At 41.4% G+C, this 20,275-nt stretch overlaps 1 protein-coding gene across 1 annotated transcript in view; it reads left to right on the top strand.

Moving 5' to 3' along the window:
• PRKCE (protein kinase C epsilon) overlaps positions 1-20,275 on the top strand; it is a 279,710-nt gene that overhangs the window by 172,660 nt on the left and 86,775 nt on the right. Inside the window, exon 10 of the mRNA XM_072140293.1 lies at positions 339-512. Coding sequence (XP_071996394.1) covers positions 339-512 — 174 coding nt within the window. The remainder of the gene's footprint in view (positions 1-338; positions 513-20,275) is intronic.

The following is a 20,275-nucleotide window of genomic DNA, read 5'->3' as shown; positions in this document are numbered from 1 at the left end:
TAATTAAGATAATTGGTCAAACTGGTCAAAAACTGATGCGTTTTTTATTGGACTGCTTAAAAGCGGCCCAAAAACGGGCTCAAGACGCCACGTGTGCCACTGGCCTTTACCTGTAAAAATGTCACACCAACACTTTTATTTGTAGTTCTTGGACAACCCCTTTAAGGGGAGAACATATCCATACATAGAAAGTCTGAGGCAGACCTCTAAGTATACAGAGGTATTAAATAATTCCTATAATTCCTATAAATTAAATCCTGGTGCTGGAATTTTTGAATGATTTGTGTTTTGCTTGTGATCTTTAAAGGTAATTTTTTTCGTGTGCTCTCTGTATCCAGGTCATGCTTGCTGAGCTGAAAGGTAAAGATGAAGTCTATGCTGTGAAGGTCCTGAAGAAGGACGTTATATTACAAGATGATGACGTAGATTGCACTATGACGGAGAAGAGGATCTTGGCTCTGGCAAGAAAACATCCGTATCTGACACAACTGTACTGCTGCTTCCAGACGAAGGTAAGGAGACCTGCGATCACTAGATCCGTGGTCCTGAGATACTCTGTCCCCAGGTGTTTATTGTATGTCTGCCTGTATGTGGCCACCTGGTGGTTCTGTTCTGTATTACAGCCAGTCAAGGATTCCAATAACATGTTACAATATGGTATTGTATATTAGAGGAAGTTTCAGTACATAACTGTTATTGCGCTTTGTAATGTTATATCATTTTTACAGCTGTGCATCTGTGGGACATCACATGACCAGGGATATAATGAGTTGTGCGCCTGTGTGACATCACATGACCAGGGATATAATGAGTTGTGCGCCTGTGTGACATCACATGACCAGGGATATAATGAGTTGTGCGCCTGTGTGACATCACATGACCAGGGATCTTGTTAAAGAATGACAGCAATCAGAGATCTGGAAAACTCTGAGGAATTGAAGCAGAAAATATATTGGAAGATTTTATAACTATTCATTACACGAACAATTTAAAATATATGATGAAAGTGGACAAGCCTTTGAAGTGGTAGTCACAGATCACGAAATTGCCCTAATATAAAGCATTTAACAAGGTTTTCTTACAAAACAAGTGAGGCCCTAACCACAGGATAGGACCTAGCTTGCTGAACAGCGGGGGTCTCAATGATGAACAAGAACGAGGGGTTCGATTGGGTCTCAGGTACCTCTGTCGGACCCCTCGTCACTGCTGGAGATCAATGGAGCAGACGGCCATGCATGACCACTCTGCTACATACATCTCAATGGAGCTGACGGAAATTGCCGAATGCTGCAATCAAGATTTTCTCTGGATTGCCTCTGTTTTTTCCCTCTACAAAGAATTAGCATGAAAAATAATATGCATGGTAAATATTTTGATGTTTTGCTTTTTGCAATTTCCGTCGGCTCCATTGTGATGTATGTAGCAGAACAGTCATGTGCGGCTGTCTGCTCCATTGATGGAGTGACGAGGGGTCCGGCAGAGGTATCTGGAACCCCATCGGAAACCCTTGTTCTTGTGATCTTTGTGGCCTCATCACTGAGACCCCACCGATCAGCAAGTTAGACCCTAACCTGTGGATAGGGCCAAACTTGGTATGTCGGAAACCCCCTTTAAGGAGCAAGATCTGATTAAAAAATATCAATTAAGCCTCTCATGTAGTGACATCAGAACTGTATTTTTCCAAATAACACAATGAATTTGCACGAAAAAGAATATGAATAGTAAACTTTTCATTCATATTTATTTGTTGAAAATGGGGCATCGGCAGGGGTGTTGCATATCTATCTATCTATCTCATATCTATCTATCTATCTATCTATCTATTATCTATATATCATCTATCTATCTATCTATCTATTTCATATCTATCTATCTATCTATCTATCTATCTATCTCATATCTATCTATCTATCTATCTATCTATCTATCTATTTCATATCTATCTATCTCTTATCTATCTATCTATCTCATATCTATCTATCTATCTATCTATCTATCTCATATCTATCTATCTATCTCATATCTATCTATCTATCTATCTATCTATCTATCTATCTATCTCATATCTATCTATCTATCTATCTATCTCATATCTATCTATCTATCTATCTATCTATCTATCTATCTATCTATCTATCTATCTATCTATCTATCTATCTATCTCATATCTATCTATCTATCTCATATCTATCTATCTATCTATCTCATATCTATCTATCTATCTATCTATCTATCTATCGCACTCCAAAATAGTGAAAAAACAAGGGTGTTTATTCCACCTCCCGCAAACTGCTTGACAAAGGCTGAGACTACAGCCGAAACGTTGCAGGAGGTGGAATAAACACCCTTGTTTTTTCACTATTTTGGAGTGCTGCCTGTCTTCATTTCGTTGGATATCTACTACACTCTAACTGGTGAGAGTGAGGATAGCACCCATCAACTCTTTTTCTCTCAAAGACTGTGCTGCTTTTTTTCTTTTTTTGTATATCTATCTATCTAGATATTACATATCTATTTAACCATCTCATATTGATCTAGAATTTCATACGTATCTCTGTACTTTCCTATATATATGATCCTTTGGCTCAGTAAAGTAAACAGGTCAACAAAGTCATTGAGAAACGGAGATTTGTTTTCTTTATAAAGTGGGGGGGGGGTGGAAATACCATCATCTCAGTATTACATAAACAGGATCTAAGAAATCTTCAGATTGTGGCTACAAAGCATTTTTGTTTGCTGCTTTCTATTTACGCCGTTCCAGCAGTTCTGCTATTTTTTACTCTCCATTCAGGAAACAATAGGAATATGGTTTGGAGATAAGACGGGAGCGGTGCACAGACACAGCTACACTCTGCTGCAGGCTTCCAGCTCCCAGTGCAAATGTCTATAGTCTATGGTCAGAATTTGTTACAAAATGTGCAAAACATCAAAATATTTACCATTCATATTAATTTTCGTGCTAATTCTTTGTGTTGTATCGAAAAATGTGATGTTTACTTTTAATCAGATCCTGCTACTTAAATGCTTTTTATTAGGACAATTCTGCGATCCTTAAAGAGGACCTGTCACCCAATTTATCGGCACTAGGAGCTGCTTACTAAAGTAAGCAGCTCCTAGTGCTTGATCAAACGCCGCAGTGTTAGAGTGATAGCGTTACCGGAAACCTCCGGGTGCAGTGTAATTGTTGGACAGCTCGCAAAGCTGTCCGATGTATTTATGAGGGGGCGGGGTTGGGGCGTGGCTAGGGGCAGTGACTGCCGGCCTATGGAGCGAGCGGGGCGGTCCGGGGAAGAGGCAGCGCCTCGGACCGCCCCCTCATGAATACATCGGACAGCTTTGCAAGCGGTCCGATGATTACACTGTACTCCGCCGCAGTGTTTGATAGCGTTACACTGCGGCGCTTGTTCAAGCACTAGTAGCTGCTTACTTTAGTAAGCATCTCCTGGTGCCGAAAATTCAAAAAATTTAGGTGACAGGTCCTCTTTAACTACTACTTAAAGGGGTTGTCCACTTTCAGCAACTAATTGATATTGTTTGTGTAATGAAAAGTTTATTTTCCAGTATATTTGGTATAATTGGTCCCTGGTCATGTTATGTCACACAGGTGCTCGACTCATTATATCCCTGGACATGTGATGTCACACAAGTGCGCAGCTCGATATAAATCTGGTCATGTGATGTCACACGGGTGCAGGGCTCATTATATCCCTGGTCATGTGATGTCACACAGGTGCACAGCTCGTTATATGCCTGGTCATGTGATGTCACACAGGTGCACAGCTCGTTATATCACTGGTCATGTGATGTCACACAGGTGCAGGGCTCGTTATATCCCTGGTCATGTGATGTCACACCTTTGCTCGACTCGTTATATCCCTGGTCATGTAATGTCACACAGGTGCACAGCTCATTATATCCCTAGTCATGTGATGTCACAACGGTGCTCGACTTGTTATATCCCTGGTGGTGTGATGTCACACAGGTGCTCAACACGTTATACATCTAGTCATGTGATGTCACACAAGTGCACAATTCATAATATCCCGGGTCATGTGATACATACACAGGTGACACAGGTAATCAGAGCTGTGTGATGTAATGAGCTGTGCACCTGTTTGACATCACATGACCAGGGATATAACGAGCCGTGCACCTGTGTGACATCACATGACCAGGGATATAATGAGCCCTGCACCTGTGTGACATCACATGACCGGGGATATAACGAGCCGTGCACCTGTGTGACATCACATGCCCAGGGATATAACGAGCCGTGCACCTGTGTGACATCACATGACCATGGATATAACGAGACGTGCACCAGTATGACATCACATGACCAGGGATATAACGAGCCGTGCACCTGTGTTACATCACATGACCAGGGATATAACGAGCCGTGCACCTGTGTGACAGCACCTGACCAGGGAAGTAACGAGCCGTGCACCTGTGTCACATCACATGACCAGGGATATAACAAGTCTTGCGCCTGTGTCACATCACATGACCAGGGATATAACGAGCCGTGCACCTGTGTGACATCACATGACCAGGGATATAACAAGTCGTGCACCTGTGTCAAATCACATGACCATGGATATAACAAGTCGTGCGCCTGTGTGACATCACATGACCAGGGATATAACAAGTCGTGCGCCTGTGTGACATCACATGACCAGGGATGTAACAAGTCGTGCACCTGTGTGACATCACATGACCAGGGATATAACAAGTCGTGCACCTGTGTCACATCACATGACCAGGGATGTAACAAGTCGTGCACCTGTGTGACATCACATGACCAGGGATATAACAAGTCGTGCGCCTGTGTCACATCACATGACCATAGAATGTCAACAGTCAGATCTAGAAAACTGTGAGGAATTGATACAGAAAGTATACCGGAAAATTGTATAACTTTTCATTCTTCTAACAATATCATTATTTGCTGAAAGTGGACAACCCCTTTATCTACAATGTCTATAGGGAAACCTACAAAGGTCTAAGAAACACTCCTTGCCCTATCATTGGTTGAGGTCACTGCCCACTCCCTCTTCCCTACAGCTCTGCCTCCTCTGATTGGCTGCTCACTAGGGGATGTATGGAGAATCCAGGATTATCTCATGATGGTGATCTCGTCAATCCTTGGAAGTAATAAGGACAATAATGGAAAAGTCTATTAGCTGTTACTCTGCTAAGTAACTCCAAAGGAGAATTTAGTAACTTTCATTTCATCATGTTTGCTGTTGCATCGCAGAACACCACTAGGTGGCAGTATAGGGCTTGCCAGTAGGTTTACGGAACATTCTCTGCGAGCTAACGGATAATATCGTACAAGTTGCATCCGCAATTATTCCTCAGTCAGAGATATAAAGACACCGAAGGGCAAATATGATTGAACGTTTTTAGTTCTTTTTTTAAAAAAAAAAATCAATTTCAATAATTGATGCTTTTAAGTGGTAACAATTTTTTTTTTATCTGTAAAACGTTTCTGATGAGTATTATTGTGTTAAATAACCGTATACTAGTTGATCCTTTGTGAGCTCCAGGACTGTTCCAGATGCAGTAGGACAGTCCCTGATTTTAGGTGCTGTCCCCCTTTCCCAGTGAATGGGTCGTATGTTCTAACTTCAACTCTCTCTAAATATATAAAAATAAAGGGGAGGGGGGACTATCAGGGCTTGTGCCACAGTTTTCTGCCATATAAGCCCTAAAATTTGCGCAATTCCTGGTGTACACTGTATTTCGCCCTTTACAATACCTCTGATTTCATGGCCACCCTTCATGTTCTTACTAGTGGTTTCCTTACTGTGCGTTTTAGGAACATCTATTCTAGGAATGGAAATTAATGAACTAAATATAGTGCGCTCTCTCCTGAGAGATATAGAAAAAATGATAAACCACAAGATTTACGCAGCGTCCGAACATGTTTGGTAGTGGGTATGCTGAGGAGTGCATGAGTTTGCAGTTATATTCTAATGCTTAAAGGGAATCTGTCACCACATTTTCACAAATACAGCTAATGACAGGTTCCCATAGAGCCCTATTGAATAACTGACACCCTTTTTTTTTGCTAAAAAATTGTTTTCACTACATCCTCATAAAATCTACTCAATATTGTATATTTCCTGGAATCATACGGGGCGTGTCCTGCTTGGCCGGCCCCTCCCATCTACTCATCCCCATGTCCCATTCCTCTATTCACCATGTCATGTGACTAGTGTGATGTCATCTAAGGTCCTGATACATCTGTAAGGTCTAACCCATGTATGTATCTGATCAAATGAAATCACAGCAGCCTCCATGGAGGATGGGGAGGTGTAGAAGTTCATGGAAGCTGCTGTAATTTCATGTGATCAGATATAGCCCTTGTGTGCCCCATTAACTTTTTGTCGTGTTCTTCGTTCCTGGAGTAACATGACAGGTATGCAAGGCACATACAAGTCATCAGACCAGGCCACCCTTTTCCATTGCTCCATGGTTCAACTTTGTTCCATGGTCCTAGCCTTTTGGTGCCAACACTCTTACTGTATATTGAGAAGTTTATTCGTATTATTAGTACAGGATAATATAAGAAATCAGATATCTGAATGTGGTTTCTCTATTGTGGTCCATAGGATTAACATTCTCTGCTGATTTCACCTCTCATTACGTAAATTATTTATTTGCTTTGTAGTCTCGCTCTTTGTCTACAGTAGATGATGTAACCTAAGTTATGGCCACAGTGTAAGTTACATTTTACACTACCAAAGAGTAAGTTATATACATACCTTCCATGGCCTCATTCCACATAGAGATGAAGTATTGTATATTCCTGATACATGAGCCAGATCTTCAGGTAACTAAGATCATGGAACTTACATCCAGTGATGTAGACTAGATGTAGACCATTGGATGTTCTCACCAAGTCCTTCTACATGTAGACTTAGTTAGCTTTAGACGAGTCTTTGTGTAGTTGACAGCTATCCCTCCTGACCTTGGTTTCCACATATATGCAAAACATTCAAGTGTTCTCAATGGACACAAGGGAATGAGCTGCTGCTAGACACCTCGGTGGTGGGTTATCATATCTGAAAACCCAACATGCCCATATGTGCTTTGACCTCTGCATTAAAGGGCAAGTCAGACTCCTCCATAGCCCTTAGGTGATGGACCAGTCTTGCTAATATCTTAGGTTTGGGAAACCTTCGATTCATCAATTTAATTAAAAATTATACATAAGGAAATTTGTAGTCTACACTTATGTTTGGCCCAGATCGGTGAAAAGTCCATAATTGTTCAGTTTCACCTACCTACCACTAAAAAAAAATGGATCCTATCAAAAGTTTTTGAAGGTAAGACCATAACTAGTCATCTGATAGAAGATCCCTGAGTGATGAAGATGCAGTCGAGGACATTTATATGTGATGGGTGGATGTTTAGATAATGGATTTATTCAGGACCTAAAAATAGACAATTAGGACAGAGCTCTGCCGATATGACACAATCGATGGTGGAAAGGTAGTTCTGACTACCAGAGCCTTCTGTGACCGGTTTGCATTGCTGCTATTGGTTGTGTTCCACTTTTGGGCAACTGAGGTTTACATGGATGGCTATTGGTGACATCTCCATATCTTAAATAGACATTGGACTGCAAACCAAGATGGCTATTAGTGAGCAAATCAAACTACCAAACTCATCGTAGGTGGCCCCAACAATGTGTGATCCACATGAGGGAAGACATAAAAATCCTGTCTAATATCTAGTGTAAATTCAGATTAAAGACGTGTCAAATCTACCGCTCCCCCCCCATTAAACCAAAACCCTTTTTGGTAGGCCACACCCATAAGTGATATCCATCCAAAAAATTTATAAAACACATAATTAATGGGGTTCAAAGCACTGATTCCAATTTTTGGGGCACAGATTAACATAGAATACTGTACATCTCCCTCACAATGCTTAGGCTGGGGGCTCCAGTGGTTGCTTGAGATAGGAGCACAGCACGAAAGTTGTAATAGCATGTTGTAGTGTAAACATTTTGAAGTTCTTGGACAAGGTGAAGTATTTTAATCAAGGTTGCACCAAGTTTGATTGTTATACCATATCTACAGGACAGACTGATGGGCGGAGCAGTTGGGACAGCCCTGGAGAGTGCTGGGCTTACCCCTGTACTCTCATAGACAGTGAAAGGGAGTGCTGGAGAAGCTATTGCGCTGTGCTCAGCAATCTCCAACACTCCCATAGTATTGAATGGAGCAGCAGAAGCCGTTCTCAATTTGCCTCTCTATTCGTTAGCGAAAATGGGACTCCTGTTCTCGTTATCACTGGAGATCCCAGCAATTTGAACTGTTATCCTGTAAATAGGGTATAGTAATCGAATGTGGTACAACCCTTTAAGTGATATTTAGGGATGAGTCCATGCATTTAGGTACGGTAAGTCCAGCCGAACCTTGAAAAAAAGGTGGTTTGGGTAGCTGCTCAGCAACCTATCAACCAGCTTTTCTGGGTTAAGCTGAATGCATAGTTGTGGTCTGTGATGATATTTGAAGTCATGTGAGACGTTGGGTTGGGGGCCCGAACCCCCAAATATCAGCACTGACACGAACTTTGCTTTTCAGGTCCTCTCAACACTAGTGAAATTATATCTCTACACCAGTGATGGCTAACCTATGGCACTGGTGCCCGAGGTGGTACTCGGAGCCCTTTCTGTGGGCACTCAGGCCATCACCAGAGATGACTCCAGGTATCTTCCTGCAGTCCCAGACAGCCCAGGACTTGCTGTGCACAGAGCTATTTTAAAGTGACAGGACTACCTGGGACTATTTCCTGCTTTATTGGTGTCCTCAGGGGCTGGTATCAATGAAAACTGTGACAGAGAAGGGAGTATAAATCACAAATTACATTTCTGTGTTGGCACTTTGCGATAAATAAGCGGGTCTTTGTTGTAGTTTGGGCACTCGGTCTCTAAAAGGTTTGCCATCACTGCTCTACACTATGCCAAGTTGATCTCAAACTGTCTCATTGTAGTCAATACCTTCGATCACTACACACAAGTCCAGCAGCAAGTGTTCAATTTTCCTGCAGCTCCCCCAGTGGAGAAATGGAGCATTACACTAATGTCATTTCCATGAATAACTATGTATTATACTTTGTGTATGTATTGAGTCCTCCAAAGTTTTTAACCATCCTCTGCCCTGACTAATAGATAAATCCCTGCTCTATTATATATCGGTTTTTGTAAACATATGACCCCTTCTAAATGTAAACCATCCTAATTCTTGCACCATGTCACTATACAGTCTTTTCACAGTTTATATGTAAATGGAACATGGATCCCAATGGCTGATTTGAGTGACGGAGCAAATATTCATTCCCATCTTTTTGCAATGTAAACATATGACAATGTTTAGTTTAGTCCCTCCACCAAATATAAACAGCGAATTTTGTGAATTATTTTATTGGCCTTGTAACACAGGAAAACCTATTTAATCTCCTTGGGAACTGGCTATTTCCTTCTCTTTTATTAAGAAAACATGATATAATTAATTCCGCCATTGCCATGTTTGTTTGTGCAGAGTAGTCACACGACAATAACAATTCTGTGAAGCGTCGCGGTGCATCCTGGGTGACGGTACGCGGCGGTGGTAAATTCCAATGTGTCGGAAATCTTGCTCAGTCATCCATAAAGCCGCTCTGGATCTGAGTTGCTTATTAATCAGTGCACTTGATAATTGGATCTTTGCATGTGAGCTTAGAGAGTGCACCGAGTCCGGGTCCCGTTTCCTAAAAGAGGTGTTTACTAGCTGCCGCTGCTTTCCCAGACACTGGAGCCTCTGTCCAGCAGGGTGACCTGGTTTTAGGGAAGATTTTACTGTAATACTCCATCAAGTCATAGCTGCTGTTATTATTGAAGCCTGGTTACTTCCCATTGTTTACCCAAGCTCATTATAACGGGTTGTGTAGCCCGAAATAAACTTCAGATTTTTCTTTTGAAAATTTTTGGGAAATTCTATTTTTAAATATTTTGATATCATTTGATGTTTCTGGTAAGAAAAGATTCAGATCTAAGTATTAGGTTGAGTTGTGACTTGTTACTAGTTGTAAACAAAAATGCCAATTTCCACTGTATGGATCACCTGTATGTTCTCTACGAGAGGGTGTCATTGAGCAGATGCCTTCCCTCTCCTCATTATAGAGGGCATTGGAGGACATCTAGAGGACCCATTACACATTAGATGGTTGTCCAAATCAGCTGAGATCGATGGGTTTTGTTGACATATACTAAATATGAATGGGTTTTTTAGGCCATATGATTTGCTGTTTTCGTATCATAAGTGACTTACGGCACCCTCCTCTCTTCTTTTTATAGACACCATTGCATCTCAAATTCGACAAATTGTATTAAACGTTCCATTTTAATGAATATAGGACAGTAGTGGATTATAAAACTGGTGGTTTGGTTGGTAGCCCGAGGCTTCTAGAGGGCCTGGGTCTAGGCTTCTAGGTGGCCCGTGGCCACCAAACCACCCACCAAATTTTATACTGAGAAGGACCTTCACCCACGATCCTTGTACATCTGTTCCTGTTCTTACACATGTACACAAGAGCCATTTCAGGACTTTGAAGGTCCTCCAAAGGTCTTGAAACAGCAGATTGAGAGCAGACAGAAGGGACGCATCCTCCATTCTCCAAGAAGCTGATTCTAGTACCAGATGTAGGAAGTGATTCCAGACTTGTAGGAGCTGTAATATTCATACAGTCCAGGGCCCATGGCAGTCTTAATCCGTTCCTGAGGTGTTACATATCATACATTCACAAAATTGGATTCCACTAGATAAACATTTAGGGGGTCATTTATCTTTTCCTTCCGTTTGGTGTTTTTGCGCCTTTTCGCTGCATAATGGCTGTTTTGTGCCTATTTTGCGCTTATTTTGGAATGTTACACCCTATTTGTCATTACAATGCGCCTCTTTACAGATGTGTGCGCCCGATTTATTATACTATTACGCCTATATGGGCACAAATAATTGCGCAATAACACGCCAATCCTGACCATGCTAAGGAAAGGCAATGGTATGATTTGCGCAACAAATTGCGCCTTTTTTTTAAATTTGCGCCTAATAAGGCCCATAGACTCATAGCACATTTGCCAATGATTATGAATTTTCAGGACAGTTCCTGATCTCTACCGGCAAATTCAGCCAAGAAAATTAACCCACGGTAGACTAGGTTCTCTGGGGCCGTTGGTGCATGTCAACAGTTTACCAACTGTAGGGCGGGTAAGTATATCTAGGGTGTGTTTGCACTGTGGATTTTCCAAACAGAAAATTTTTGCCTACAAAGATTCCTCAGGTATTGGAGTAAATGTGATGTTTTCAAAAGGGACAAGGGGACATTAATGGAAATGTTCGGGTCTCTGTCGAAAAATTTAGTTCCCTGAACCACGACTTCAGCCAGAAGTTAAGATTTTCAGCATTAAGGTCCCACCTCCCCAGTATCACCGGCTATCAGTGCAGCACAGGCATTTAAAGGGTTAACACCCCCATTTGCTATGGTGTGCTAGCTCTAATCTGGGGTCTAAGCAGTCAATTTTGGGTATCTAAGCCAAACCTATTTCAAAGTTTGCCCACTGAACCCCGATGATGTCCACTCATCCCTACTTGTTAGGTCTGTTTCTACAAGGGAAGTAGGAAAGCCCTATATTCAGAGATTAATCCACATTGATTATGCAAAAATATAGGTAGAATTTATAAAAATCCAAAAAGCCTGACAGTCTAATTTTCTGACTGAAACTCTGAGTGAACAGAGTCTTCTGCTGACCATAAAATCTAGTGGCTGATTACTCTAACTTCCCGAGCATCAATAACGCCCATAATTTTCATGCAATCTTGGCTAGGTAGGACATAGGTTTTGCAGTCCACATTAAAATTATATTTCTAGTGAGTATTTTTAAAATTTCCAATCCAGTGATATATATATATATTCAGCTTTTATTTGGAGTCTTGTCTGTAGAGATCTCAGTAGTTGTCCTCTCGCAATGGTCACGGTCCTAGTTCTTTTCCATGTATAACCAAATTTTACCTACATTGACAACTAGAGCATTCAGTTCATGTAGTATTTATGGATGAAGTGGAGGGGACAAATAATGGGGCAGATTTACTTACCCGGTCCGTTCGCGATCCAGCGGCGCGTTCTCTGCGCTGGATTCGGATCCGGCCGGGATTCACTAAGGCAGTTCCTCCGCCGTCCACCAGGTGGTGCTGCTGCGCTGAAGTTCCCCGGAGGCGCGCTGGAATGCCCTGAAATTCACCGGCCTATACCTGGTGAAGGTAAGTGTAATTTTTGCGACACATTTTTTGTTTTAAATGCAGCGGTTTTTCCGAATCCGTCGAGTTTTCGTTCGGCCACGCCCCCCGGATTTCCGTCGCGTGCATGCCGGCGCCAATGCGCCAAAATCCCGGGGCAATTCAGAGAAAATCGGCGCAAATCGGAAATATTCGGGTAACACGTCGGGAAAACGCGAATCGGGCCCTTAGTAAATGACCCCCAATAATCCAGACAGAAGATCTGGAGAACCTTGGGTGATCATATTTATCCTGGTGTTTTTCTGCCGCGTTGTTAATTTTTTTTTGTTATTCGTTCATCATGACACGTTACTAGGGTTTGTTAGGTTCCTAGATTGGAACCAAACTGGTTTGTTGTTTGTTTTATTAGGGTGAAATAACAGGTGAGCTTTAGGTGAATTTCTATGTAAACTCTCTGAGGAGGTCCCAGATTTGGGCTTCGTAATCAACACAACCAAATATCATTCTTACTACGTCATACACTGTGTACATGTAACCTGTCCATGTAAATAAACCGACTGAATAAAATATTTAGAGACGAGCATCACATTACTGTCAACATTGCCACCCACGACTACTACCAGGTCTTGATTTGTGGATTGCCCGAGGACTTGTGTTTTCCAGGTTGTTTGTGTATCGTTTGGATAAACAATAGTATCACTCATTTTGGGATTGGAGTTGTACGTTGTTGTCCTCAGCATTGTGTGGGATTTACTGTAATACAAACAACATAGATATCCCATTGTGGAAAGTATAGTGTGACCTCAAGATGCTCCTCATATGTTCTTCACTAGGTTCAGAGAAGATGATCATGTGGCGGTAGATGGACATTACTCACTTGTATCTACAGAAGAATGGTCCACTGTGCATGATGTCTTCATATCATTTTGGAACATGCCAATAGGAACTTTTTCGGGGTTTAAGAGTTTAAGGCCAAAAGACCAAAACATGGGACTTGCCTACCATGGTCGTGGCAACTTACCTCTCAGGGGTATTGTTTCTCTCTGTGGAGATACCATGTCGGAAATCCTAAAAGCCGCAGTGTTCCTCAAAATTATTAACTCTACTCCAGAAGGAAGCAATCAGTCTTCAAATAGGAAGCTTTGGGACATGACTTCACACTACTTGTTCAAAACGACATCCAAATGATCCTCTCTGAAACCTTTAAACTTGTTCTTCTGATTATTTAGGATACAATGAAGTTGCAATATAATAAATTTTTACTGAACAGATTTTTTTTATGGTTTACAACCGCCCCCCACCCCAATTAACAGAGGTTCTGATTTTTGACAATTTTTCCTAAGTCGGACAACAAGTAGGTGTTGCTTAGATGGAAAGAGGACATGGCTTAGTGGGAAGAGACGTGCCTTCAAATGCAATATTAGGGCAGATTAACTTACCCGGTCCATTCGCCATCCAGCGGCGCGTTCTCTGCGGAGGATTCGGGTCCGGCCGGGATTCACTAAGGTAGTTCCTCCGACGTCCACCAGGTGTTGCTGCTGCGCTGAAGTTCATCGGAATGCACTGGAGTGCAGGTAAGCGCGTGTCAAGCGACACTTTTTTTTTTTTTTAAATGTGGCGGTTGTTCCGAATCCGTCTGGTTTTCGTACGGCCATGCCCACCGATTTCCGTTCCAGCAAAATGGCTTCCTCTGCTGAACCAGATGTGGTGAAGCCCCCATTACATCAAGGAACAATCCCTTGAGTCAGTGGAACGTTGAAGGCTCACTGTTTTTGCAATTACGACTTCAAAGGGTATTTGCTACAACGGGGGTCTCAACACTTCTGGTCAGGTCACAGAACTGGAATGAAGATCTAAGGGTAGGGAAGTACCGTTCTTTTTATATTATACATCCCTCCCCAGAAATCTTGGTAAAGTTCAGAATTCCCTAATCAGACTTTGTGAAGTCTATAAACCCTTTAGATTAAATTGAATGGTTTCCATTACATTAGATTTCTACAAGACTTTGGTTCCTAGAAGACAAGGGATAGTGTTGTCCACCTACATACGCCACCCTGACCCACCTGCAGCCCATATAGCTAAGAGAGGACCATCAAAGCTGTGTACTATTCTATTGGATCAATCCAAAACTATTACTATTCTATGTACAATCTACTTCCCAACTAACATCATCCACATAAAGTCACCGTGACCAATGCCTCATCATCGTTACAAATTTCGATTCATTGTCTCACATGGGAACATCAAACATTAGCATATTACAAAGTTCTAGAACGATTTATTATCCAATAAATACAAGACTGAATACCCCTTTAATAATAACTTGGCTGTGGAGGCTTAATATTAGTAACAGGAGTGTATGCATAGCACATGTAAAAGGTATTTGTCTAGAGATTAGTGGAAAACATTCCAACCTCATTCTAAAAGGAGACAGATCTGTTTACAAAAGTGAAGAAAACAGATCGGATTGCGCCTTTCTTCTTCATGTTAATGAGATGGGCACATGATGTTTACTAGTATTACCTCATATTTGTAAAGATTACCGATTTCGGGAAGGGTTACCTCAAAGGTTGGACAATACCCAAAAAAGTATTGTATAGAACTGAATAGTATAGGTTGATTTCATACAACTTTTATATAACCACATTCCTTAAAGGACATGTACCGCCAGGATGAAGGATTGTAAACCAAGCACACTGAGATACTGGTGTTTGTCCCCTATGACAGGATCTTCTCTTTTTTAGCTTCTTATGCCCTCCTTTTTTAAAAAAACATGCTTTAAAAATTATGCAAATGAGCATGAGGGTCTCCGGGCTTCATAGGTGTTTAAAGGAAACCTACTATCTTGGATCTACCTATTAAGGTAGATCCGGTGGTAGGTTCAACTAATGGATGACATGGGAGCCCTTTTTAGGGCTAATCCTTGAGTGGCCTGTAACTTTATAAATCTTTAATCACCTAATATGCAAATATCTGAAAGGGGCTACTAAGGTGTGGAGTAGCCGGAGCTGAAGCTACACGGCGCGGCTACTCCACGCCCTAGTAGCCTCTTTGGATCCTCCTACTACGAGACCTTCAGCCCTCGTCCGCGCTCTGCGCTGTGCATGCTTAATAGTTCTGGCTTCGGAGCCGAGCCTAAAAAGGGCTCCCATGTCATTCATTAGTTGAACCTGCTACCGGATCTACTGTAATAGGTAGATCTGAGATGGTAGGTTCCCTTTAAAGGAGCCTGGAGCCCCTCTGGCACATTTGTATAATCATAAAGCCTTTTATTCTTAAAAACAAGGATATAACAAGCTTAAAGTAGAGTGGATCCTGACAGAGGGGGCACACACCAATATGTATGTGTACTTAGTATACAATCGTTGATTGTGGTGGTAGCTGTCCTTTTAAGGGTATGTACAACTGCTTACATGGCTTTGAAATTGAGTTTTTAATTTTAAAAAATGTCATTGTTTTTTTTTTAACTTGTATGCAGGGGGCTCACAATGTAAAGTCACTGCTCAGTATGTTTTTGGGTGGTAGGAAGCCTTCACAAAAGCATAAAGATTCCGAACTCATTGCCAGTGTTACCCTTGGTTATACAGGAGGTCTCCTACTTAAGGACACCAGACTTACAGATGACCCCTAGTTAAAGGCGGACCCCTCTGCCCCCTGTGACCTCTGGTGAAGCTCACTGGATGTTACTATAGTCCCAGGCTGCAATGATCAGCTGTAAGGTGTCTGTAATGAAGCTTTATTGATAATCCTTGGTCCCATTACAGCAAAAAAAAATTTGCTGTCAAAACTAAGATTAGTCCCTTCCATCTACCAATCTATATGGAGAGCGTTAATTATCAAAAATGATCCAGTCCAGATCTCTGCCGGCGTCTCGGGGAGTTTCATCTATCACTTCTCCCTGTGCAGAAGTATTTTGGTTTTCAGCAGTTATAAATTCGTTGCCTTTTTTTTAGTGAAAGATAAACAGTCTTAGGTTATTCTTTGCAAGGTTTTGTCTGGAAAACATTTTTTAGATAGCTTAGCACATAGATCAGCTCTCGGCATCTCGCTGGCATGGAGGATATTTGGGTAATAAATTTATATTGCCAGCTGCATGATGTGGGAAACTGAATTATTTGGGAAAGGGAACGTGGATCTGGAATGATGAAGATTGTTTTGTGTCTGAGAAAGGAATATACAGTCTGCGTGTGACATAGAATGTCAAGGAAGACAATTAGAAGGCGACTTCAGATACTGTTGGGTATATCGGGGCCTGTGATGGAGATATTTTGGCTGTTTCGACCAGTTCTAGTTGTCCCTGTCTACTTATAAAAGAGACAAGGCCACAATTTATTTTACAATAAATCACGGAGTATACATTCCAAATTTGAATAGTTCCACTCGAATACAGATGTCTGGACCCTTCCTTAGGCATCACTATCGCTGGGGGGAAGCCACCGGCAATTCCTTATTTCTACATCTTTTATGATCACTCAAGTTATCCTTGGGTAAAGCCACCAGTAATTCCTTATCACTTCATCTTTTATGATCACTCAATCTTAGTCCCCGAGGAGATTGAGTTTTTTGGTTAAAAAGTCTTCTTGTACTGGTGGGTTGCCAAAAGAACCATTTCCTTGGGAAGCTCCACCACTTGATTTCCTATTTGATTTCCTACCACAGCCAAGTACATCCCCTCTCAAAGAAGATTAGGCCCAATTGAGGTGACTAGATGAGTGACAGCCTCTAACAGCTCTTCTTAGCCATGTTGGAACACATTGATTTAGTACAACATGCCCATTTGTTGGGTTTCCCAAACAGTAGCCACTTGGGAACAGTTATGCTGCCCCAATCCATTGCATTATTGCTGCCCTAATATTTAACATTTTTGATGAGTCCGCTTAATCGGAGACAGTTATCAGGACTGGATGATGTGATATTGTTGCTGAGGAGATCGCCCTGTGAAGACTTAACCCGGTGAGGCATGAAGTCCATGAAAAAGACTCTCAGCAATGGCTCGTAGAGTAGGTCCAGATCAGTAGACCCCTACCATGATGTACATGAGCCATAGTACAAATAGTTGTAATCTTCACTAGCTGTGACCTGATGAATGAACCTTTTGGCTCATTGGTAATGGACATGTAAATATAGGTGAAGTCCAGGGGCGTAACTTGAGGGGGTGCAGAGGAAGTGGCCACAACCGGGCCCAAGAGGCTTTGGAGGCCCATAAGGTCTCACTTTCCCATATGAGAAGACTAGTACTATGAACCATACATTATAGTTGGGGGGGGGGCCTTACACAGACTTTGCACTGGGGCCCATCAGTGTCAAGTTACGCCACTGGTGAAGTCCTTAAATTAGTCTACTCCTTACCCAGGGGGTGATTGGCTTAACCAAAATTTTAAGGAATCTTAAAAAAGGAATCAGGTCTACACGTTAGGCTCTCGAAATAGAAATTCCACCGTTTTTTCAGTTGTATGGAAGCAGTCTACTGTTTATGTGTATACTCGGTGTATACTCGGTGACTCGGTACTATTTATGTGTATACTCGGTGTATACTCGGTGACTCGGTACTATTTATGTGTATACTCGGTGACTCGGTACTGTTTATGTGTATACTCTGTGTATACTCGGTGACTCGGTACTGTTTATGTGTATACTCGGTGTATACTCGGTGACTCGGTACTATTTATGTGTATACTCGGTGAGTCATCCCTTAGGAACATCTTGCAGATATTTGGATGGTTTTCAGTTTTTATCCCCTAGATATCATGTAACAGAATATTTTTGGTAACTTTTTGTATAAACACACATGTGCCTGGTTGATTAGAGGACTTGTTGATCAGATGGAACTTGTTTTCTACCAAAATAGTATTTTGTTTGTTTGCGGGGCGGCTTGCGATGCCTCATACGTAATGTTCTGCTATGTGCCACACCACGGTCATGTTGTACTGTGGAAAACAGATGTTGTTTGGTGCCTCTCGTGTCCGACGTATCATGACATCAGATCTGTTCTGCGAGCCTAAGACAATAACATGCCGAAAGCGAGCAGACGGATTCCTGGTTACTGTCTTCCTTGGAACCTTTCGGTCTTATGTTTTCTTAATTAAGGTATGATGCTTTATTAAACACTTGACATTGTTCGGTTCGATGTGAAAAGTTTACTCCAAAAATTGCTTTCCGAATCAATGGAAAGTTGCAAGTTTTAAGCTGTTTCCCAGACGGAGCAAGAACATTGTGTCTTGACAAGGACTAGGTGGAGAATTAGTGATCTCCCAATAAAGAAATCTCAACTATGAAAACTACTTTTTCCCCGATCTTTATCGCTAAGGTTGAAATGATTTGTTCTGGCTGATGATCAATTCCTCTACCCAATAATATATAATGAAGCTCCTTAAAGGGAAACTGACATCTCCCAGGTCACATACAGAACAAAAACATATGTACTTATCAGTGAAGTGCCCGTCATAAGTAATTTTATTCCAAAAAATCTGTATCCTGAATGCTGAAAAATTTCTTTAAATAGGCAAATTAGAATTGTGTGCATTGTGGTTGAGGCCACAAAGTCCATCTGTGATGTCCAACCAGGAGATGGCTACAGCCGTCACGCAAAAGCGGAGGGATGGGGCTTAGGAGCTGCACATAAGGCACCTCCTCCTGGACACTTAGTAAAAAGTTTCTCTTTCACTTTTTAAGGGCTCCTAGTTAGGTCACACTCCCTTTAAATTCACGTACTACGTCTCTGGCTGCATGTCCTTAGTGTTGACCAATAATTACTTTTTGAGGCGTCCATGATGTTTACTTTATTTGCTTAATTATAAGTGTCCAGAGTATGCAGTTGTTTATGTTACTAGCAATATGTTTGCTTAAACTGATAACCTCTAAGTGATCTTATGAAATTGCGTGGAACGACTGCGTTTCTGAACACATCAAGGATAAGTGACTAATAGGAGAAAAATCCTGGACATTGCAAAAGGATGAATAAAACGTGCAATGTTTTAGAAACCTATATATCTTTTATCTATCTCATATCTATCTATCTATCTATCATCTATCTATCTCCTATCTATCTATCTATCTATCTATCTATCTTCTCATATCTATCTATCTATCTATCTTCTCATATCTATATCTATCTATCTATCTATCTATCTATCTATCTCATATCTATCTATATCTATCTATCTATCTATCTATCTATCTATCTATCTATCTATCTATCTCATATCTATCTATCTCATATCTATCTCCTATCTTTCTATCTATCTTTCTTTCTATCTATCTATCTCATATCTATCTATCTATCTATCTATCTTCTCATATCTATATCTATCTATCTATCTATCTATCTCATATCTATCTCCTATCTTTCTATCTATCTTTCTTTCTATCTATCTATCTATCTATCTATCTATCCATCCATCCATCCATCCATCCATCTCATATCTATCTTATGTCTGTCTATATCATCTCTATCTATTTCATATCTATCTCATAGCTATCTATCACTGCAATTCAAAGAAGCTTTATTGGCAGGACCAATTAAAATTAGCATTGCTAAAGCATTTAGAGAAAAGGGGATTGAGGGAGACCGGATAGGGATGAGGGACATGGGGCATAGAGTGATGGGGGGGGGCACGCGTGCGGAGGTGTGTGTGATCATATCAGTCCATATATATATATATCCATATATATATATATATATATATATATATATATATATATATATTTATATGTGTCTCTCAGTCTATGACAGGCATTGACATATTGGGGCAGATTTACTTACCTGGTCCATTCGCGATCCAGCGGCGCGTTCTCTGCGGAGGATTTGGGTCCGGCCTGGATTCACTAAGGTAATTCCTCCGACGTCCACCAGGTGTCGCTGCTGCGCTGAAGTTCATCGGAATGCACTGAAGTTCACCGTCCTATCGTGGGTGCAGGTAAGCGCGCGTCAAGCGACACTTTTTTTTTTTTAAATGTGGCGTTTTTTCCGAATCCGTCGGGTTTTCGTA

The sequence above is a fragment of the Engystomops pustulosus genome, chromosome 3 (genome assembly GCF_040894005.1).
Source record: "Engystomops pustulosus chromosome 3, aEngPut4.maternal, whole genome shotgun sequence".
In the NCBI taxonomy this organism is placed as follows: Eukaryota; Metazoa; Chordata; class Amphibia; order Anura; family Leptodactylidae; genus Engystomops; species Engystomops pustulosus.
The sequence above is the reverse complement of the archived record's forward strand: the minus strand, read 5'-3'. Positions and strand labels throughout refer to the sequence as shown.